The sequence below is a fragment of the Panthera pardus genome, unplaced genomic scaffold (genome assembly GCF_024362965.1).
Source record: "Panthera pardus isolate Hobbes unplaced genomic scaffold, ASM2436296v1 HiC_scaffold_16, whole genome shotgun sequence".
NCBI classification, from domain to species: domain Eukaryota; kingdom Metazoa; phylum Chordata; class Mammalia; order Carnivora; family Felidae; genus Panthera; species Panthera pardus.
In genome coordinates, this window is record NW_026526721.1 from 104,138,177 (window position 1) to 104,161,608 (window position 23,432).

The window sequence follows — 23,432 nt, forward strand, 5'->3', positions numbered from 1 at the left end:
TTAAAGACAAAGATGTGCACTCTGGGACATCATGTGCCAACACTGATTGGGCATAGAGTTTGCCACAGAGGCTAGAAGGCATACTATTTAAATTTGACAGCCTTTGAGGAGCTGTGAGTTAGCTTACAACAGTATGTTAAAGTTAAATATATTATTATTACTGGGATGGGGCTGGTAAAAAATGAGATGCTGCCAAACACATCTAATAAATTATAAAATATCTTCTTCATTCATTACTGCCTTTAACTTTTGTAACAACCCTGTGGGTGTTGCCAAAAGACAGGGAAACTGAGGCTCAGAGTGATTCAGCCACTTGTTAAAGGTCACATAACTTATGCAGAAGCTGAGATATGAAGCCATGTGGCTGATTCACAAGCAAATGTTGGTAAAGATCTGGGATAACTGGCACCCATACCCGGTTAATTGGGGGTGTAAACTGGTAAAATTTCCATGGAAGATAACTTGGCAATATCTATCAAATGATAGATGCCTTTGGAATTCCACTTCTAGGGTGTTTGTGGTTCAGTGTAACTGGCCACCAGCAATGAATTAATTAAATTAACTCTGTCTAGAAATGAAATACTATGCAGCCATGAAAAGCAGGTATATGTGAACATACAAATATAGAGTGATCTGCAATATATATTATTGAGTGAAAAAAACAAGAAGCTGTTCTCCACACTTCTTTGTGTTGTTTTAAAAGGGACTGGCTGCCTAAAGAGACAGGGAGTTGTGGATACTATCATTAAGACAGTTACACAATTTTAAACTGAGGTCTGTGGTTCATTTTTAACTAGTATCTGTGGTTTCCATATCTGCAAGTGGCAACATAGTGAGCTGTTGACAGGCATATGGGATGGCTTTATGTATACAAGTGAGTATTTTTATGGTATTAGTTAAAACGGATTCTTCCTAGCATTTCACATTATGTTCTAGAAGCTCTTCACTTTTCTGACTTGGCCTATCTAAATCTTCAGAGTTAGAAGGAAACTTGGAAACTATGCAATTCAGTAGTTATCAACAGCAGGTCACAGCTTCCCAGTGAATTCTGAAATTAAATTTGTGGGTCAAAACTAGCATTACTTCGTTCACTAAAAATTAAAAAAAAAATAATATAGACTAAAACAAAGTATCAGAATACATTGTACATAGAAAGGCTATGTTTCATACTGGGAAACTGTGTTTTATGGTATGATTTGTTGTACTTCTGTGTATGAGTTTATGTGCATACCTGTATATGTGTGGTCTGCACGTGCATGTATGGGCTTTTTGTGTATTTGTGTATGTGTTATGTGCTTATACATATATTTGTGCATGTGTATGTGTGTGCTGTGGTTTTAAATGCATTTCTGTTTTTTTTTTTTAAGTTTATTTATTTTGAGACAGTGTGTGTGCATGCACACGCGTGTGGGGGAGGGGCAAAGAGGGCAAATCCCAAGCAGGCTCTGCAATGTCAGCGCAGAGCCTGATGTGGGGCTCACACTCACAAACCATGAGACCATGACCTGGGCCAAAATCAAGAGTTGAACGCTTGGGGTGCCTGGGTGGCTCAGTCTGTTAAGCGTCTGACTTCCGCTCAGGTCATGATATAACAGTTCGTGGGTTTGAGCCCTGCATCGGGCTCTGTGCTGACAGCTCAGAGCCTGGAGCCTGCTTCTGATTCTGTGCCTCCCTCTCTCTCTGTCCCTCCCTTACTCGTACTCTGTCTCTCTTTCTCTCTCAAAACTAAATAAATGCTAAAAAAATAAAAGAGTTGAACACTTGACTGATTAAGCCACCCAGGCACCCCTAAATGTGTTTCTTACTGTTGGTCCTAGACTAAAAAGCTTTAAATCCATTGTTCTGGTTCACAATGTCTTATTTTATGGATAAGGAAATGGAGGCTCAGACAGGCCAAGTGACTTGCCCAAGATGAGTAACAGGGCTAGAATTCCTACTCTTGTGTCCAGACTTATAGGTTCCTTATGTGTTTCATTATATTTTATAGATGTTTCTGTTGCCAGGGCCACTGAAGGACTTTAAGGAGTGGAAAGGTAGGTAATTGGGCTTTTATTTTGGAAGACCATGAGGAACAATGTGGAGGATGAACTGGAATGGACTAAAAGTAGGCTGGGACACCAGGTAGGAGCTGTGGTGAGAACTGATGATCCCCTAAGGCACTGACACTATGCCTTCTAAGGAGGAAAAAGGTGTGAAATTTATTCACAGGGCAGCAATGACAGGACCTGGTGATGACTGAATTTGAAGTGGCACAGGAGAAAGAGTCAAGAAGAAATTCCAAGTTTCAGACTTGGGTACCTGGGTAAATGGTGGGGTGGTTTGCCGAGCAGGAGAAAACAGGAGAATGAACAGTTTTGGGGCCAAAGACAATGAGAATAGATCTGAGATGTCTTTGGAAGTTTCCAGTAGAGACTTTCAGGAGGGAATGAGAAAGCCAGCTTAGAATGCAGAAGAGAGCTCGGAGGTGGAGCTAATTATCTGGGAATCATCAGTGGAGGGTGAAGGATAGCTGTGAAAAGATTCTTTCTTTTGGGTTCCTTGGGATCCTACCCTTGAGTGTGGCTTCCAGGATTTCTTATTGGAAAGGCACGAGCAGAAACTTCTCACCGCACATCACCTCAACCAAATGCCACAGATATGCAAAATGAAACCATTGGGGGCAGACTCAGAAACCAAACCAACAAATTCTCCTCTCAGAGACTTTTTCTTTATTTACTCGTTTGGTTTCCATTTGTGCCCATGTAATTAAATAATTCTTTCTTTCTTTTACTTGGAACCTCTTTATTTAGCCACTGGGGACTTCCCTATGGTAGGGGCCACAGTCTTCAAGGACTTGCCCCAGAGATCTCAGAACAGAAGCAAATGCATTTCTGCTTGAGCTATTATTTCTCTGCCAAAGGGAATCTTCCTGACCAGTAATCCTGCTAACCTTTTATGGGAAATTTGACTTCTGGGCTTCAGTATAGATATTAAATTCACAGTGAAACTGTGGAAGACTCCCATTCATTAAAAATTTCATTCATACTCTCAAAGCTGAAAACAAGAAACCACAGTTTGGATTATAGGGATAGCCACTCTAAATGACACAAGTGAACAATTGTTTCCGTCATGATATGTTTCCTGTGAATTCCAAGGGAATTCATGAAATAGAAACATTTTCTTATTTCACTTTTTATTGTAGATGCTAAGGTTTTGTTGGGAGGTTACTTGGGTACAGGGCAGGGGTGTTTCCAGAGGCTATGGAATGGGGCTGTGTTAAAGGACCCTGGATACAGAATTTGCCTGGGTTGAAAGGATCTAGAGATTTTCCACTGGCCACAAATACAGGATCTATCACTGACTTGATTCATAAACTTAACAAGTCACTTCGTCTTTCCAGGCTTCATTTCTCTTCTTCAAGAAAAGGTGAAATGGCCTTTCTGTGCTGAGGGTCCAAATGACATTGCTTTGGGTTCCAGTCATAACTTAAAGGGAAACTTGCACAATGTCCGGAGCCCTTGACGTCCTGCAAAGGGAGGAGGATGTCCTCTAATTCCTTGCAGAACTCGCTTAGATGACACTAACATTGACTTCCAAACAGAACAGTACATCTACTGAAAAGAAAGTGATGGCGCATTACAAATCTGGAGAGATCTATGAGAAGCTTCTGCCGGCAGCTTGTTCCATTGTTGCCATCAAAAACCCAGCTAATGTCAGCATCATATTCTAGGAACACTGGCCACTGGGCTGTGCTCAACTCGACGGCTGCCACTGGAGCCCCTCCTACTGTGGGCCACTTCACTCCTGGAACCTTCACTAGCCAGGTCCAGGCTGCCTCCCGGGAACTGTGTTTTCTGCTGGTCACTGATTCAGGGCTGACCACCACCCTCTCACAGAGGTGTCTTATATTAACCTGCCTACTGTTGCTCTGTGTAACCCAGACTCTCCACGGCGCTGTGTGGACACTGCCATCCCACGCAACAGCAAAGGAGCTCACTCAGTGGGTCCGAGGCGGTGGATGCTGGCCTGGGAGGTTCTGCACACACTCCCGTGCACCATCTCCCATGAACACCCGTGGGGGGCCACACCTGACCTCTCTCTCCTTTCACAGAGATCCTGAAGAGACTGAGAAGGAAGAGCAGGCTGATGTTGAAAAGGCTGTGACCAAGGAGGGATTTCCAGGTGAATGGACTGCCCCGGGTCCCGAATTTACTGCTACTCAACCTGAGGTCTCAGGTGGTCTGAGACATGCGGGGTCCTCAGTGCCCGTCCAGCAGTTCCTTACTGAAGACTGGGGCTCTCAGCCACTGCTCAGGACTGGGCTGCAGCTCCCACTGCTCGGGCCCCTGAATGGGTGGGAACAACCCCTGAGGGATCCTAAGTTGCTCCATCCACAGATTCTTAAACAGAAATGGAAATAAGGTTGATGGAAAACAAACAGTTCCCCCCAAAAAAGTAAAGGAGAAATGGGACCAAGTGGTCACTAAGTTTCCTTCTGAATCTAAAAATGCTGTGATTTTGTAAACGACTCTATAGTAGCCCTCATTTAAGGGACAATTTATCAGGCACTTTGGAAGGATGAATACAATTTTTTGGCTTGTAACTTCAGTCAATTAATTAAACAAATATGTATGGATAGCCAATTATGCTCTTGGCATTCTACTCGGTGCTGGAGAAACATAGGACAAAGGTCATAATGACCTGCCCTTGCAGGCTACGGAGAGACATGACAGCTGTGTTCCAGAATCAGCAATGGCCTGAGCTTTCTATTTCTGAGTCTATTGTGTCCTTAGTTTGCTCACTGTAAAATGGAGTCAAGTTCTGATAATTTACTATCTCCTCTACTAGCACAGAGGACAGGAATTTTGTTTCTTTTATTGATTGTTATATCTTCAATAACTGGAAGAATGCCCACCACAATGTTGGTGATTGATGTACAAGGTGTAATAATGGAGTGCAGATGTGAAGGATATATTTAAAGGTGGTAGAAGAATGAACCAATACAATGGTCTTCAAACTCCAGTATGCATACCCCAAAAGAGTTTACAAAGACTTTCCATGAAATGGGTGGGGATAGATAGCTTTAGGGGAATCAATTTCCAGATCATCAACTTCCACACGAACCATTTCTCAAAGGTATCTGCCTGGGAACTGCTGAAAAGTTGTCCTGCTGACATTTCCCCCCATCTTCCCTTTTACAGGCTTCTCTTAATAAATGAATGCCTTTTCTTCCAGGCTTATTGAGATGCATTCCCCGAGGTGGTAAAAAGCACCCGGAGAAGAAATGTTTAGGGGTAAATGACTCTAATGACTGGCTAATACCTTTTGCAAGTCAAGTGGTTTCCAATGCTTTTGTCAACAAAATTTAAGTAGAACCTAATGGAATTGTCATTCGATAGATTGTTAAAAATAATTTTTGATGGTAGTTTAATCACAATGTGATGTTTGGCATATACTTCAAAGGGAACTCAAGGAACTGATTGACATTGCTGTAACAAGACTCCTTCCATTTCCACCTACTTACTAATGAACAAGTTTTCTCAAAGGTTAACATCTATAAAAACCAAAATGGAGGGGCACCTGGGTGGCTCAGTCGGTTTAAGCGTCTGACTTCAGCCCAGGTCATGATCTTGTGGTTCGTGAGTTCAATCCCCACATCTGGCTCTGTGCTGACAGTTCAGAGCCTGGAGTCTGCTTTGGATTCTGTGACTCCCTCTCTCTCTCTGCCCCTCACCTGCTCTCTCTCTCACTCTCTCTCAAAAATAAACAAACATTAAAAAAAAAAAAACAAACAGAAATGGAGGTAGACATGATGGAGAACTCTAGTCTTATTCTGTTAATAAGTAATATTCATTGAATACTTGAATGAGTTGGAAATGAAAACAAGCTCCTCTCAATAAAAGGTGCATTTCCAATATAATTTTCCTTTTTATTCCACAGTTGTTCAAAGTTTATAATATATTTATATTGTTTTAATTGATTAATGATAGTAATTCTCATAGTAACAATATAGAAGAATTTTATCACTTAGAACCTTATGGTCACAGGAGACTTTAAAAATTTTAAATTGATATTTATATACTATGTGCAAAGAAGTTTGATAGGGTGATCAATAAAATATTTCAAACAATGAAATAAAATTACATTAGTACTAAATCTTCAGGGGGAAGTGGAATGGAAATATAAATTCAAGAATAAGTAAATGATATAAATATAAAATTTCCAAAAGTTAAAGAAGAGCTTGCTCAGAGGGCGCCTGGGTGGCTCCGTTGGTTAAGCGTCTGACTTCAGCTCAGGTCATGATCTCAGTCTGTGAGTTTGAGCCCTGCGTCGGGCTCTGTGCTGACAGCTCAGAGCCTGGAACCTGCTTCGGATTCTGTGTCTCCCTCTCTCTCTGCCCCTCCCCTGCTCATGCTCTGTCTCTCTCTGTCTCAAAAATAAGTAAAAACATTAAAAATTAAAAAAATTAAAAAAGATTTTAAAAACAGAAGAGCTTGCTCATTTATTCATTAAAAAAATAGAAGTGATAGTCAAATTGCTTTGGTATTTAAGTTTCATTTGATATATTTAAAAGATACATTCTATTGGATATATCAAATATATTTTTAAATGTTAATATTTAGAAAGTTCTGGAAATTATATTCTTTGCAATTCTTTAAACGTATGACGGATAAGTTTTGAAGTGAATTTAGTAATGTAAGAGGAGTACATTGTTTTCAACATTTTTCTGGGGGCTACGCAAACAGATCTGAAGAACACTAGGCCAATAATAGAAGCGTGATGTTCTAATCCTGGCTGCGTGGTTACTATATGCCTGGGGAAATGCCCTTCTTAATCCCTCTCTGTCCATTTCTCTTTCTGGAAAAAAAAAAAAAAAAAAGCACACCTGCTTGCTTTACCTTATTCTCAGGAAAATTCTGAGATCATATGAAATAATGTGAAAAGGTCTAGATTATTTCCTGGGGGCAAGTTGGACACCTCTGGGAAGTTTCAATAACTTTTCAAAGCTAACAGGATACTGCTTAGTTCCCCAGAAAGCATAAATGAAAGGTATTCTTATTACTACCTTTATTTCACTGTAGCCTCTCATTTTCCCCAGTTTTGATTCAGCTGTTGGAACTTCACGAAAGCAATCTAACATAATACAACTAATTTCTGCATCTCTGCATCATAGAGTTAGCAAGAAGGGACCTAGCTCTACTTCAGGGCACAGTCCAAGGTTCTCCTCTGATAGTCAGTTAGAGAAACCATAGACTCTATAACAGGAAAGCAAAAAAGCCTAAAATCCCTTCCCAAATGCCCCTGAGGCACATTTATCTTAGCCCAGAGAATACTGACTGAGGTTCTGAGTATTGTCCTTTTAACATCTATTCAGGGAACTGAGGAGAGTCATTCCATACCATATGGGCCCTTTCAGCTTAGTAGATCAATCTGACATACATTGTATTCAAGTCCTTTCCTCTTAAAGATGTTTATAATTTTATAAACAATTAATGGAAAGTTGGACCTCAAGCCTCTCCTCCCAGTTCATAAAGTTCATTAACCTGTGACACCTAGTGGGCCTAATGTGTTTCACAATTGGCTTTGGCCTCAGAAGCTTTCTGAGAACAATGAATTTCAAATGAGGACTTTTAAGATACCTGCAGTCTTGAAAAGACATGGAGTTTTCAGTTGTTGTATAAGCCCGAGAACCTGTGTGGAAATGATGGTGAGGAACCGCATGTGGAAAGAGAAGCTGGGGGTAGGATTTCTCTGTAAGGTGAGATAGCATATTCATTCATTGACTCGTTCACTGTATATTTATTCAGCTCCTATCAAGTGCCATTTGCAGAAACACAGATAAATGCCCTTCCCTGTTCTCAGGGAGCTTATACGCTGGCTGCAGAAAGGCAAAAACAATGATAAAACTCTACAATTACCCAAATGAAATACTGTGGGAGCAAAGGAGAATAAACAGCAAATTTCTTCTAGGGAAGCAAAGGGAGACTTTCCAGAGGAGATGGTGTTTGAGCTCAAAATAGGGAGGAGGGCATTTCAAGAAAGATGAATGTCATGTCTCCTTGGAGGCCAGGAGGATCTCCAGATCAACAAGAAGCTCAAATGTCACCTGCTCAAAATCAGATGGAGAGTGGCTTGAGTTAGGCTCAGTGGGAAGGCAAGTATAAGCAAAATGGGATATTATGTTCAGGAGACGATCTGGCTTCAGACTAAATCCAAGAACTCATAAGTTGTCATCAATTCTTTCTCCTCCTTCACCATCTCTCAGCTCTGCTGCTCTCCTTAGCTTCTGAGATGGCTGCCAGGCTCTTGTTTTCTCAGTTTAGCAATTCCAATATCCATATACCAATCCCAGGCAAGTTTCTGATGGGCTTTCTGGGGTCACATGCACAACAATAAACCAATTATTAATGGAGGTTGGGGGAATGGGAATTCTATTCTGGGTAAGTGCCCGGGTCATTCCTGTGACCAAGAGGGGCAAGTGCCAAGTCTGACGGCCCCAGCAGAACCACACAGAGTTGGGAAAGAGATCCCCAAAGGAACTAGAAGAAGAATGGGAACATGTACTGGGAATATAAAAACCGTAGCTTGGGCACCTGGGTAGCTCAGTCAGTTAAGCAACCAACTCTTGGTTTTCACTCAGGTCATGATCTCGTGGTTCATGAGTTCGAGTCCCATGTTGCACTCTGCATTGCCAGTGCAAAGCCTGCTTGTGATTCTCTCTCTCCCTCTCAATCTGCTCCTCTTGTGTGCTCTCTCAAAAATAAATCAATAAACTTTTTTAAAAAACTGTAGCTACCACTGACCACAGAAATATAATTTAATTACAATATGGCAGTGGCAACATGGAAGAGATGACAGACAAAATAGGTTTTTTGGGGGTATAAATGACATCAAGACTTGGTTTTTACTCACTTTATCTTCTACATGGATGCTGCCACTGGGAGAAGATTGCAGGTACTGACAGCCAGAGAGGGCTAAATAAATATATAGAGATAAATACCTAAGTAAAAATAGGTAGATAGATAGATGGATGATAGATAGATGTACAGATATTTATTTGCTTATGATACCTTTCTTGGATATCATAACTTAAAGAAACAATATAGAAAACTAAGAGTCATATTACCCCAATTTATAAGTAGGCTGCAAATGTAGTTCTTTGCTTCTTGGAAACCAATGTAAGGAGGGCACCATTATCAGTCAAAAAGTTTACAGTGATCATCAGAGAAATTTGATTATTGTTCATTCTGAAACCTGAAAAGAATATCTTTCCAGGCACTCATGAAGTTGTTGTGTAAGATTGTAGTAATATCATTCTGTCAGTAAACATAAGAATACATTTTGTGGGGCTCTTAGAATGGTTTCAGTGGTGGCCAATGTCATATAGCTAAAATATTAGTTAAGGAGTACTGTACTCTGTAAGAATTCCAGGATATTTTGAAATCTTAAAAAAGTCTTGCAGAAGCCAGGTGAACCCATTTATGAACTTTTAGATGAGTATTCTCATTTATTGGACTGTGAATCCCTTTAGTCAGGGCATGTGTTCCCCACCATTCCTTAGTGTCTTACACCCAATGTATTTCAGTTACTTGTGTTACCAGTCTGGCCCCTACACGCATTTGCGTATGTCACTTCTGGGAGACATGTACATAACGAGTGGTCCAACTCCCCGTCCACACTTCTCAACCTCCATATCTTTTTTTTCCCACTTCCCAGCTGCCTCTGATATTCGTTTTTCAAATTTCTCTTCCATTGTCCGATCTTATTTGGACAAGTCATCACGTTCACCCGCCTCCTGCTCCCTTGGCTTCAGGACTTGGAAGGTAAAGCCACCATCTTCCTAAAGACTCAGCACCCCCACTTGCAGTGTGGTGAGACCGATCCATGTTTTTGGAGGTTTGCATGACCGGCCTGGAAACTGAAGCCAAAGGAATTCCCAGTGAAAATGCTTTCATCTTGAGCCAAGAAGCCTGGGTAACTTTGAGTTGGGAATGACCACAACTGCTTGTCTCGGAAATCTGAAGTAGCCCTAAGATTTGGCTTTCATTTTCTGGCGTGATGTGAAAGCAATGCTGCTTGCCTAATTAATTGGTAGTGTAGGAAAATCCGTGCACACACCTGAAACGAGAGTCATTGGTTTGTGAACTCCGAGCTTTCTTTGAAACGTAAGATTCTGAGGATAGGTGTAGGTATCTGGCTCCAGCCAGCAAGTACAGAGAGACTCCTGAGATAGGAAGGCAACTGTGATGTTTTAAAGAAGTAGTTAACTGCCTCAGATGAGAACCAACTGCTGGATGATCTTATGGTCTAAGATTCTTGACATTGAATATAATTTAGGAAGTGATACACATGTGTGTACTTTTGGAAAGAGGAAGTGGGCATTTAGAATTTTTATTTTAGTGTATTGGGGACAGCATTGTTTGTACTATATTGGCACACCAGCTATGCAAATCAGGGGGTCCGGCTGACCATAAAAGAAACGAGAGAGAAAATAAGACTTGAAATACAATTTAGATTTCAAAACCATGGTGGTTTATCTAGGACTCTTTCTGATAAGAGGCGAATGGACAACAAATTTCAAGTGTAGTCAAAGAGGGCATAATTCAAAACATTTACTTTTAATTTTTTTTATTGTTGCGTTTGCCTTTACTGCAAAACTTATTAAATTTATATTTCCTTAACGATCCTTGCCTAAGTGTTTATGGGGAGGTAGCCCCCAAATCAGCTTGGGAAGTGGAGGGAACTCAAAAGAGGCTTTTAATTGCCGATGGGTTGCCTACACAATTCATAAAACCTGTTATTCAGCCCCTCCCAGGCTGCCTTTGGCAAAAGCTTTCCAGGCCTCAGCACTGGAGGGCGTGGGCCCAGTGCTAAGCTTCAGGAGGTCCCACTGTGGTGGCTGAAGAATGTCCTCCCAGGCAAGGGCGCCTCCCTGACAGGCACGCTGGGTGGGTCTCCAGCTCTGACTCTCACAGAGGCAACACCCCCGGGTGACTGCTTGGCAAATGGGCTCCGGGCACCAAACTGCATGGTAGGGAGTGGCCCTGGCAAGGCCCAGAGTGGAGCTGCCCCATCTACAGAGGCCGTCTGGGGTCCTAGGGGTCTCTTCCTGAACAGCACCCCCATTCTCCTCAGTCCTCACATTAGCTTCTCCTGCTCTTGGCCAAGGGTCCAGAAAGTGAAAGCTCTGTCTCCTTAGGGACCGGTGTCCCCACTTGCAGTGTGGGAGACCGGTGTGGGAACTCCGAGAAGCCCCGTGCTCTCTTCCACTCCCACTCTTGGTTTAGCCAGAACTGCAAGGACACAGATTTATTACCCCCATACAGAACATCCCACGCCTAATTATTCCTCCTGAGGCATTTATTACTTCCCTTAAAAAATTACTTAGCCTGACAGAGTTGCCTGGTGCTTCATTCTCAATCTGATTTGCATCTGAGACAATGACATTTCTTAAAACCAGCCGCCTTAAGCAGAAGGGACAAGAGCCCTTCACATCACTGGAAAGAGGAAACAGATGCTTTGTGATGAATTAGTAAAGTCCTTTCTCCTCACTGTCTATAAGAGTCAACACCGTTTTCATTTTAAACCCTCCTGTCTAAACTGCTCCTAAGGTGAAGTATGGGCTCCTGGCTGTCTTTGAATCGCCATTTCTAATACGTGGGGATGCTCTGTGACCTAAAAAGGCCCCTCACAAGGTGAGATGACACGTCATTACAGACTGTGATTTCTATGAGAACTAACAGACATCTGGAGCAAAGTAACTTTATGAGGCAGAAAATTAAAGAAGTCACTTCCAGCTTCATCTTTGCTCCACCAGAGTCAGGACACAGGCCACTATTTTCTGCAAAGCCAAAAAGCAAATAAGGTATTGATTGAATATAAAAGAAGAGAGACTCTAGTAGTAAATAATCACCAAGAAAGTTTGAATGCCTAGTCTGGAGGGTGAAAATAAAATCTCTTTTCCCCCAAGTATTGCTTTTCTACCTTGTGCACTTACATAGTGGTGCAGGGAAGTAGATTCAATAGTTGTAAAACAAAGGCCGTGTCATAACCACAAGCAGGACATTGTTCTAAAACAGAGGAAGGTACGGAGAAAATGACACAATGGCAAGGAATTTCTTACAACCAATTAATTAGTCCTGGTGACTCATTTCCTACCAAAGTTCCTAAATGAAACACCTTTGGGTTCTCAATCAGAAATCAGGAAGACACTTTCATTTTGCATAGCCAGACCATGAACTCATAAATTATTTAATATAATATTAATTTATACCAACTACTGACTATAAACCTCAATTAAAATATTCTGAAAAACTCATTACCCATCAACCTATCTCATAATGAATGTGTCATATCTTATTTAGAAAAACTAAATGAATGTCAGTGCGAAAGGTAATTGGGTTTTCTAAGCTGCAGAATTCAGCTGAGTTGGTAATAATCAAAGTGTGGTCTTGAGGATTGTAGAAATCCAGGGCTCTTCCAGATGGATACCAAAGAAGTATCCTGTAGTCACTTGATAAATATTTGTTTCTGGCACCATAATAAAATCCATATTCTTTTTTCTGGCATGAATTAATTATTCACGACAAATCTCATTTTGAACCTCTCTGGTTTCTGCCCCAAAAAGAAAAGGAGAGAATGCAGGATAGGATTTCACCTAAACCGAAAAGGTCCATGAATTGAAAAAGGGTAAGTCACTGACCTAGAGAAGATCTCCTAGAGGAAAGAGGCGGGTCTCTAGCAGTCATGTGGCATGATGGTTAAGAACACAGGCTTTGTCTTCAGGAACCTGGGTTTGTGTTCCAGCTCTTTCTTTGTGTTCCAGCACTGTGGCTGTTCTTGTTTAGGACTTGCATTAGCTACGGTAATGTTAGCCATTGTAACTAGGTTGCAGTGTAGTGGCTCAAATGTAATCGTAATTCATTTCTCACTCCTGTAACTGTCTAAAGCAAATCCTACTAAGCAGCAGGCAGCTGTGCTCATGCAGTGAACACATGGACCCAGACTCCTTCCATATTGTGGCTCTTCCATCCTCTAGGTCCTTGTGATTGCAACTGGTACACGGAGAAAGAGAACACACGGAGAAGGCAAACCCTTTCTTAAAAGCCTTGGCTGGGATGAAGACACTTCACGTGCTCTAACATCCCATTGGCGGTAATCAATCATGGGTCACATCTTGACCCACAGGGATGGTGAGTGGGAAAGGTAGTTTTGTCTGTTGACCTGCTTGTCAGGAAAAACTTTGTAACTATGAACATGATGGGGAGGCATGCATTTTGGCTGGCTATATCTGCCATAGGGCTGTTTATCAGAGATAGAGCAGCGATGATCCATTCTGTAGAAAGGAAGTCGCTGGACTACAGATAAAAAATTTGGAGAGATGAAAGACTTAAGAAAGAGTCAACCAGTCATGGGGGATCAAGCTTGAGAACAGTAAGATTAAACCTGAATAAAAGTCAGGCCAAGGGGCTCATCCCTCAGCTAAGAGGAGAGGTATTAGACATCAGGAAGAGTACAGTGCCACCAGTTAATGGAAGGGTCAAAAGGGTGGGTCCCAATGATCAGGGACTTTCTCTTCAAGGGACACCTCTCTAGTTGGTTCTGTGCTGAGCACTATAGTTACCACAGTGGCTGAGGTTTGCCTCTACCCTCAAACAGGAAATGGAGGAAAGCCTGTATTCAGGAAGGCTGAATTGGAGGCTGTGTGTGTGTGTCTCTCTCTCTCTCTCACACACACACACACAAACACACACAGAAAGAGAGAGAGAGAAAAACAGTTATGTCAAGGAAGTGACAGCCATGGTCTTTAAAGATAAAATAAGTTGGTGTTTGTCAGAAACTGTCCAATTTTGTTGTATAGAATTGAACTTCTCTGCAGTGGCCTCACCTGGTCTTTCCTACCTTCATTAGCTTTCTGTACTCTGAAGTGTCTAAACACAATACCAAGTAACAGTCAAAGAAAAATGAGGTAATCACAGAATAAAAGCACAAATAGATGTGAGTACATGCATATTTATTGCATTGTTGTTTTTAGTGGCAGAAATTTGGAAAGATCCTTAATGTCTATCATTTAAGAGAATGGCTAAAGTATTTTTCACCATATTGAGGATTACTATACAGCTATTAAAGAGAATGGCTTAGGGGGCATGTAGGGAGCTCAGTCAGCCGTCTGACTCTTGATCTCATCTCAGGTCTCGATCTCAGGGTCATTAATTCAAGCCCAAAATTGGGCCCCACACAGCATGGACCTCACTTAAAAAAAAAAAAAAAAAAAAAAAAAAGAATGGCTTAGATCTGTACATTCTGACCTAGAAGGATATCTATGGATAAAGCAGGGTACAAAGCAGTTTTATGTGATCCCATCTTTGTATAAACAAATTGCAACACAAAACCTGTATGTATGTATTTGTATAAGCACAGAGAAAAGTGTGTAAGAATACATTCCAAGATTTAAACATTGATATTTGGGGGAAGGAGGTCTTAAAGACTGGAGCTATTAACTTTTTCCTTAAGTATCTGCTTTGTAAATTAATGATTAATAAACAAGAAAAAAACCCACAAGGATGTTTTAAATCTCGGAAACTGGTAAAATACAGAATGCTTCCTCCATCCAAACCCTGATCATTTAATTCTTTCAATAATTATTTATTGAGTATCTATCCGGTGCCAGGTACTTTCATGGCCATCATTTTATTTGAACTTTAGAATAATCCCAAGAGATCTTATTTACAGGTGACAAAACAGGATAAAAGAACTTTAGTAACTTTCTCAGGGTCAAATCACTGTGAAGCACTTTTGCCCACTCCCTCTGGCCCCATAGCCCGTGTGCTCCTGCCTGTAGTTCACTCTCCTAAAATCAGGAAGACAAGTGGCCCATTTCTTAGGTCAAGTGATCTAGCATTCTAATGAAGCCTGGCTAACTAGTGAGGGTCCTAGTTTATGAACGGAAGGGTGATCTAAAACAGGTAAGAATCTTGTTGGGAATAATCCCAGTCCTTGCTGAAAATCCTAAGAACTGGAAAGACCCATTCTTGAAAGAATCCCCTTGGAGATGAGTCACTTGGTGACATCTACATGGGGACAGAGAAGTACACGGAGTATAATCTTCTTTGAGGGTCTCAGGGCGGTGGGAAGAACTGCTCTACTTTTAGCTGGCTTTGACCCTGGAGGTGCTTTCAGACGCCCTTGTGCGTGTAATCTCAGTCCTTTCCTTCTCGTGTTAGGGGCTCTTCAGTTAGGGTTACGGGCTTCAAACAACTGAAGAGTTTAGAGGCCATTGGTTTCTCCAGACCACATTTCCAGCCAGAGATGGCATTGTTCAAGACAAAGAAAAAACTCAATTCTAAATTTTTGATGCAACTGGCAATTCTGGCAAAGATTTAAAAAACTAGGATAGTTTCTTTTGCTGGGCTGAGCTTTAGGGTCGAGACTTCAGGCCATGGCTGACACGGGAGGTTTGGGGCATTCTACCACTGTTGCTTGGGGACAGGCATTTTTTATAGCACTCTTCCTAGGTTGGCTCTCTCCAGAAGTTTCAAATTAATAGAAATATGTTTTAATTAGACAAGAACCTAGATATTAATTTTTTAATGTTTATTTATTTTTGAGAGAGACAGAGAGCCAGAGAGAGGAAGACACAGAATCCAAAGTAGGCTCCAGGCTCTGAGCTGTCAGCACTGAGCCCGATGCAGGGCTCAAACTCACAAACCGTGAGATCATGATCTGAGCTGAAGTCGGACACTCAACCGACTGAGCCACCCAGGTACCCTGACAAAAACCGCTGTTGAAAAATGGTTAAAGCATAGCTAAAAAAGAACGTCTAAGGTAGTGCTTCTCCATATGAGCATCACCAAGAGACCTCTAAAAAATTGGGACATTCAGGCCACACCCCAACCAATTAAATCAGTATCTATGGGGCTGGGACCTAGGCCTAGCAGTTTCTACAGGTCCCCAGGCGATTCCACTGAGCAGTTAATGGTTGAGACTCGTTGGTTTACTGACCAATATTCTCACCCAGCTGAAGCAGCAAAGGTCCAGAAGCTGAGCCTGTTCTCAGGGCTGAGGTCACTCTGGGAGATCACTGGCAGCTGGTGTAGGACTTTGAGGCTCAGAGAGGACCTCTCTCGGGCCCCACCCTTCACTCAGTGGTGAGCAACCTAGATCCTTCTCAAGAGCCAACTCACAAAGGCCAAAATATATTTACAGGCTGCCTTGTTTTTCCATTCCAAATGAAAACTTGATTGAGGCCCATAAAAAATGATTTGGTGTTACAATTTTTGATTACCTATTTTGCTAAATAGAAGACTGAAAATTGGCAACTCTTCATTACTTAAAGTATCTATCTGGGTATTTTTAAGAAAGGAAAATGTAGACAGGTGTCTAAACTTCTATCTTCATATATGGAAGTGATGAATCACTAAATTCTACACCTGAAACTAAATAAAATAAAACCTAAATTTTTTTTTCATGTTTATTTATTTTGAGAGAGAGAGTGAGCGAGCAAGCAAGAGCATACGAGTAGGGAGGGGCAGAGAGAGAGGGAGAGAGAGAATCCCAAGCAGGTTGTGTGCTTATAGTGCACAGCCCAACAGAAGGCCCCATCTCACAAACCATGAGATCATGACCTGAGCTGAAATCAGGGGTTGGACACTTAACTGAGCCACCCAGGCACCCAAGGAAACTTCTATCTTCTGATTACATCATTAACGCAATAATGAAACCAGGTGGTCTGTGGGTGGTTCTGGAATGTTGAATGCACATCTCTGCTTATAGTTTATGATTCTCAAATACCTGCATGGCCATTAGCTAAATTGATTAACTCAATTTTGAGGCTCTACTTATTGGTGAACAATCTGTAATCTACTTTAGACTTGGCATTTTTCTTCATGGGACCAAACAGAAGTGGTTAAAATCTGAAAAATGGCAACACCTGGGGTTGGGAAAAGACTAAATGCAAGCATCACTTGTTCCTGTGGCTGAACCAGGAGCTAATAGTAACGTGCTAATGTTCCAGATGGGTAACTGAGCACTGACCGAGGTGCTAGCTCTAACACTGCTGAGGTTGTCTTCTTTGGATCACACACACACACTTGCTCACATAGTCTCTCTCTCTCTCTCTCTCTCTCTCTCTCTCTCTCACACACACACACACTTGCTCAGTCTCTCTCTCTCTCTCACACACACACACTTGCTCACATAGTCTCTCTCTCTCTCTCTCTCTCTCTCTCTCTCACACACACACACTTGCTCAGTCTCTCTCTCTCTCTCACACACACACACTTGCTCACATAGTCTCTCTCTCTCTCTCACACACACACACACACTCACACACCCTTCACAATCTCCCCGGCAATTCTCTGCATTGCTTTCTCCTGCAGTACTTTTCTCTTCTCACTGACCAAATCTTCATGGTGGGGAATTTGGTGGAGGAGGTGTGAAGAGGCGAGAACTATATAGGGCTTGCTAGTGAGCAAGAAGACATATCATATGAAACAAAGTTTTCATTTTTATTTTACATATTTATACATAAAACTTTCAAGGAACCCTCTGAATCCAACAGAATGTGAATAGCACATCTAAAAATGAACTTCAGGTAGTCAACATTCACAAAATGTTGAAAACTGATTAAAATATACATATTACGGACAGCTATGACTTCACTACGAGGCAGGCATGTATTTTTTGACTTGTATAGCACCGTCATTTACAGTTCTTTAAAACTACAGTGAAGAATGAAAGTAGTCAATGGTAAAATACTGCTCCAACTTAAAATCTCGAAACAAATAAAAATAAAGTTAAAACTACCCTCTTTGATTAACCATGACTAGTGATGGTGTCAGTACTGTACATTTTCTGTAACAATATTTTATTAAAATGCCTGATATTTAGTGGCACAGTAAAAAAATTAAAATAAATTAAGAAGCAAAGGCCAATCACTGGACATTAAGCTTCAGACATTATCAATGACTAACACTGATATTTTGTTTGTTTCTGCGCCACCTTTAATAACAGCATTTTTACAACCACAGAAGCAAAATAAATTCTAGCTTGTCCTCTGGTTGGATGGCTTCTTTCACTTCGCGGGCATTTTCTCTGCCATGTGCTTCTGCTGACTTTCGGCATGTCTGTAAAATTAATCATACAATTATTTAGTGCTAAGAAGAGAGATCCAAACTGCTTTCTGATCTGTAGCTAAAACAATCCCGCAAACTGAGGTTCGGAGTTACTCGTAATGAAATCAAGAGAATTAAGAAACAGAGCTTAATTCAAATGGATTTGTCCTCTTTAATTTTTATATTCTAAGTAAGAATCTTTTTATTTAATAAGTTACTAGATTACCCTGAGAATGGTAGATGTCACTACTTTTGAGAAGAAAAAGCACTGTGTTTAAAAAAAAAAAAAAAAGAGTTAAGTATCTGGGGAAATTCATCCAACAAATGTTTGATATGTTTCTATGTGCCAGGCACTGTTCCTGGTGCTGTGGATTTGGTGAGTAGACAGTGAGGTCTTTGTTTTCGTGGAACATATATTCCAGTGGAGAGAGACAAAAAAGCAACAGATAGCAAAGCAGAAGATAGCAGAGAGAAAATAGTTCTAAGCCAAAAGTCAAAAAAAGGTGTCATGGTAGAAGGTAACTACATGACTACTTTATTTGAACACATGCACACAGACACAAATATAAGCATTAAAAAGGCTACTGACAGAAATCTGAAGCCAATGATCCAGTTCCACTCTTACAAAAGCTAATGTCTTCCTAACAAATGTAGGTCTTTGCAGATGCCAAGATTTTCCATGTTTGCATACTTCCCTCCCTGCCGCCCTCCCCTCCAATTAATCCAAAGGGCATGATCATGGCAGTGAGGGTAAAAGTAGGGTGGGGTGAGTCTTCTTATTCATCAAGCCCTATTATTGCCTATAAGCCCCAAATTCAGCCAACCCAGCAGCTGGCCAGTGGAGACAGAGGGGGAAAAACGGCCAAGCTGCTTACATCACTTGAATGGCTACTAATTAAACGTTTTCCCAGAGAGTGGTAGGGTTTGACGTCTGCAAAAGACAAATGTCTTGAAGGACAATTCTAGGAATTTATAAATTTGGCAAGAGAAAGTCTCTAACGCTGTAGTTTCCAGCTGTAATCAAAGGTTCAGGGGCAGTTTTTGTGTGCTGCCTAGACTTGGGTAGTCAATGACGTCAAGTTTAACTCACTGGTTTTGTGCAGAATGTCTCCGATCTATGGCATAGGGACAAACCACAAATACTTTCAGAAATAGGGAAGTGACAACAGTGTCCTTGCCATATTCAACAGCCCGCAAATAATTGGTGATATTCATTTAACAATAAAGTAACTTGGGGAAAAGATATCAGCCCTTTATTCCTAAAACACAATGCCCTGTAGCAGACCATCTCATGGCCCTGTTTATGTGTATAAAACAGGCTTGATCATTTTTATCAAGTGGCTTATGGGTCTCATTTAAATTCAGCTCAGAAATATTTTGATGCCCACTGAGCTAAGATTCCACTGTGGCTAATTAAATTATAGTTTCTAGGGGCACCTGGGTGGCTCAGTCGGTTGAATGTCTGACTCTTGCTTTCAGCTCAGGTCATGATCCCAGGGTTGTGGGATCAAGCCCCGCACTGGGCCCTGTCTGAGTGTGAAGTCTGCTTGCGATTCTCTCTCTCTCTCTCTCTCTCTCTCTCTCTCTCTCTCTCTCTGCCCCTTTACCCTTGTGCACGCTCTCTCTCTAAAATAAATTTTTTAAAAAATTATAGTTCCTACAGCAGTTTTAAAATATGTATCTGTGTGTATCTGTGCATGCACATGTGTGTTGTTCTGAGAGAGAAGGAAAGAACAGGAAATAGCTTCAGAAAAGCTGGAGAGCTTTGAAAAATCCTAATGCCCAGGCCACCCCACAGAATCATTAAATAAGAATCTCTAGAGGTGGGACCCAGGCACCAATGGTTTATAAAGCTCCCCAGGTGATTCCAATGTGCAGCTGAAATTGAGAACCACTGATCTAAACTGACACCAGGAATGGAAGAACGTCTCATTATCTACTGGGCAGGTAAAGGGAACAGGTGATTAGAACTTCCCAGACGGTGCTCTCGGCCTTCTGGGATCAGGCTGCAAAATTCTGACATTGCTACCTTTAGGTACGTTTAAGTATCCTCAGATCCCCTCACAAGCAAAGTTATATTGTGTAGCCAGGAACGGACATAGGAACTTCTCCCCACCTGCTCCACTTTAAAGGGTTCCTCTAACGCCTTTAAATTAGTAACTCCTCTCCTTTTCACCCCTTGGTTCTGCCTGCCCTGTTTCCCATGGTCACACCATCTGAAAGGTATTTAAAAAACACACTGTAAACCTAAGTACAAGCTTAACATTTGAGAGAAAGGCAGAGTCTCTCAGTGTCTTCCCTGCAATGAGGAAAGCAACATGCTTTGGGGAGTAGAGGAAAGGTCTCTGCTGTCACAGGCAAGTCACAGAATTTACAAAAGAATGTACATATTTTTTTTTGAAGATTTAGGTTTTGATCTTATATTTCATGAATGATTTCCCATAATCTTCATACCTATTTACAAATTTCTTAGGCTAACAAAAAGGGATTTGTCTTACAGTTGTTGGAGCAGTGCCTGAATACCTCTGTAGGTGGCAATAATATTATGTGAGTGTTGTTGTGATAGTTTAGATACAAGTAAATATGCTGAGGAGTATGAGGCCTTCGGCTTTTTTGTTTTTTTGGGGGGGGGCGAGGCAATAGAATATCCAAAGCATACAACAGAGTACTGCCCATAGGTCTTTAAAAAAGAAAGAAAGAAAGAAAGAAAGAAAGAAAGAAAGAAAGAAAGAAAAGCCTAAACATAGTTCTTTAGCATTTATTTTGCTACCAAAACTATTTTTTTTTTGCTTTTTAAAAAAATTTTTTGGTTTATATTTTCCAAAACTATTTTAAAACACCAAATATAGAAAAATATTTTACTCCATGCTACACATTGAGAAGAGGTCCTGTGGTAGGTGCTAAGCACATTTTCACTACATATGTTTTCAAGCTTCTCTTGGATGGTTCTGGATCATGTGGTTAATTCCTTATGTTATTGAGACAAGCAGTGTTCTTCTTCTCCCTGGGGAGTCTATTACTCTCTGAATACCATTTCTGGGATTAAGAGTAATTATTACCTCTTGGTTTAAAGACTTCATACGTACTGTCTCAGGAAAGGCACCAAGGCAAACATGAGATCGTAGGAAATACAGTATTTCATGTACTTTATATACTTGTGGTGATAGGCTTTTCTACAAAGAAAACTACTAAGAAATGCAAGATCTGGACTGGCATTAGCCTAATTTCCGTATCCCCCAGGAGAGGAAACATTCTTTACCTCTTTATAGAGAGGTGCTTGGAGCCAGGCCCAGCTAGAAACTCAAGTGCTGGGGTTTCCCCATGGTGAGAGCAATCTGGTGGCCCTGGTGCTGTGGAAAGGTGCCAGTGTTCTTGCCTTCTGGACATGGCAGATGTGATCAAGAGCTGGGTCACATAACAGCAAATGCCGCTCTGTGGCACCTATCACCTGCCAGCAGGGAACAGCTCAGGGCTAACTCCCCAAGGGGACAGTCCTTCAGGAAAAAGTCCTCCTGGGCCAGAAATGCCGACCTGATTTGGGGGAGGCGGTGTAGGAAGTTCTACTGCATTGACAACCCATCACAAAGGGAGGGTGAAAAGGCAATGCATTTGGGAAGGAGTTTTGGCCACTTCCCCTCAGCTAAGCAGCTGACATCGGCAGAGATTAGGTGAGTTACTCATGGAAGTAAGGGGAAGAAGTTCTCTGGGGCTCGCTCTCGCCCCAATTCTTCAACGTTAGGCCATCCTGGGCTCCTTTCCTTCTTTGGGAAGGGGGAGGCGTCACTGACCTGGTCAAGTCTTCGATGTCCACCAGCATGGCATCTTGCTCTGTGTGCAGCTCATCTCGGATGAGCAGCAGCTGGACCAACTCCTCATTCAAGCCTGGAGCAAAGGAAAGAGCATTTAAAAACAGATAAAACTGCATCAAAGTCTGTATGTGCAGCTCTACAGACCATTATACAAGTTACTTTTGCTAAAATTTAGAATTCTTATGTTAGCTTTTCATAAGCCCAGGAGAAGTCATCAGTCTGCAGACATCACCAGCTCGCATAACTATAGAAGTGTTGGAAGAAAAGCAGTGAAGTATGAAGTATTTCCATTTACGTTCACGTTAAAGTGGGAAAAGAAATCGTTAGCTGCTAGGAAAATAGCTTGCTGGAAAAAGCAGGATTTTCCTTGGAAGAAACGTGCACACAAATGTCTGGGGCATGTTAAGTTTTCCACCTTCCATCCTGAGGACACTCCCACCACCCGAGAGTTGGAGGGACCCACTGTACCCAAAGTGCTACATCAGACGCGCAGCTAGAGGAGGTGACCCACGCATGCTCCAAGGCTTCCTACGGCCCGCAGAAGGAACACCCCTCTGTGCAGGCTGTTCTAAGTCATATCTAAGTCACAGCTATAGATACTGGAAAGCTAGATTTGTTAAGACCCGAAGAAATAACTTGCAATCTCTGGATGAGGACCAAGGAAAATATTCCTTAGGATTTATACTGGGAATAAAACACAGATGAACAGATACATTTCTAATCCTCCTGAAATCCGTGCACCAGGTTAATCTGGCTTCTGCTTCTGAAAAATATGAACAAGCAGAAGGGGCTGTCTTATTGTTTTCCCCCTTAGATCGAAGCTTTTAGGTCCAGACGCATGGGAGATAACATTCATTTAGCAGCAAAGCTCTGGGCCCAGAAACAAAAGGAAGGAAGGAGGTATTCAGTATTCAGCCAGGTCCTCCTTGGAAATGCTTTTAGAGATCCTGACTTCAAACGATGCATTGATCTGCCTTTAGTTCAGACTAGTTTCCAGTTTAAAAAAAGGGAGAAAAAAAATTATATAAAGAGGTCTAAATTCATCTACTACTGAAAAGAGCTAGATGACAATTTTAGTATTTAGAAGTCTAAGGAAGATATTTCAGTGGTAAAATATCAGAAGGCCTTTCACATCCTTGAAAGAATAATAGTCCTAGTAATTTAGTCTCAACTGAAATTACAATGTAGTAGAATTTTTAAAAAAAACCTGTGAATCTATGCTTTCCTAATTAGAATGTTAAACCCTTTCTCTTGATTTTAAAACAACACTGAACATATTAGCTTAACTCTGAATATGTCCATATCTTTTTCAGTATGTTGTTAGGGAAGCTTTTTTTTTTTTTTATATTTAAAAAAAAATTCCACTAGGATAGCTTTTTATACTAGCTCTCAGTAGAGGGCCCACGTAGTGCATGGAAATTTTTTTCCCCATAGGATGGTTTTAACTTTTTACCATGGAAATTTTCGAATTGATACAAAGAGACTGATTTAATGAATCTTCATGTCCCATGCATCCAACCAGCTCCCCAAA

General features: G+C 41.3%; 1 protein-coding gene and 1 pseudogene across 8 annotated transcripts in view; one reads left to right on the plus strand and one right to left on the minus strand.

Moving 5' to 3' along the window:
- The first annotated feature begins 3,484 nt into the window (after positions 1 to 3,484).
- On the plus strand, positions 3,485 to 4,434 carry LOC128777421 (40S ribosomal protein SA-like; annotated as a pseudogene).
- Positions 4,435 to 17,467: 13,033 nt separating this feature from the next.
- Positions 17,468 to 23,432, minus strand: part of LOC109262053 (schwannomin-interacting protein 1) — a 567,034-nt gene continuing 561,069 nt past the window's right edge. For all 8 annotated transcript variants that reach the window (XM_019440436.2, XM_019440432.2, XM_019440434.2 and 5 more), the window contains 2 exons: positions 21,881 to 21,974; positions 17,468 to 18,104 (listed from right to left, as the gene is read on the minus strand). In XM_019440436.2, the coding sequence (XP_019295981.2) occupies positions 18,053 to 18,104; positions 21,881 to 21,974 (146 nt within the window). In that variant the 3' untranslated portion in view covers positions 17,468 to 18,052. The remainder of the gene's footprint in view (positions 18,105 to 21,880; positions 21,975 to 23,432) is intronic.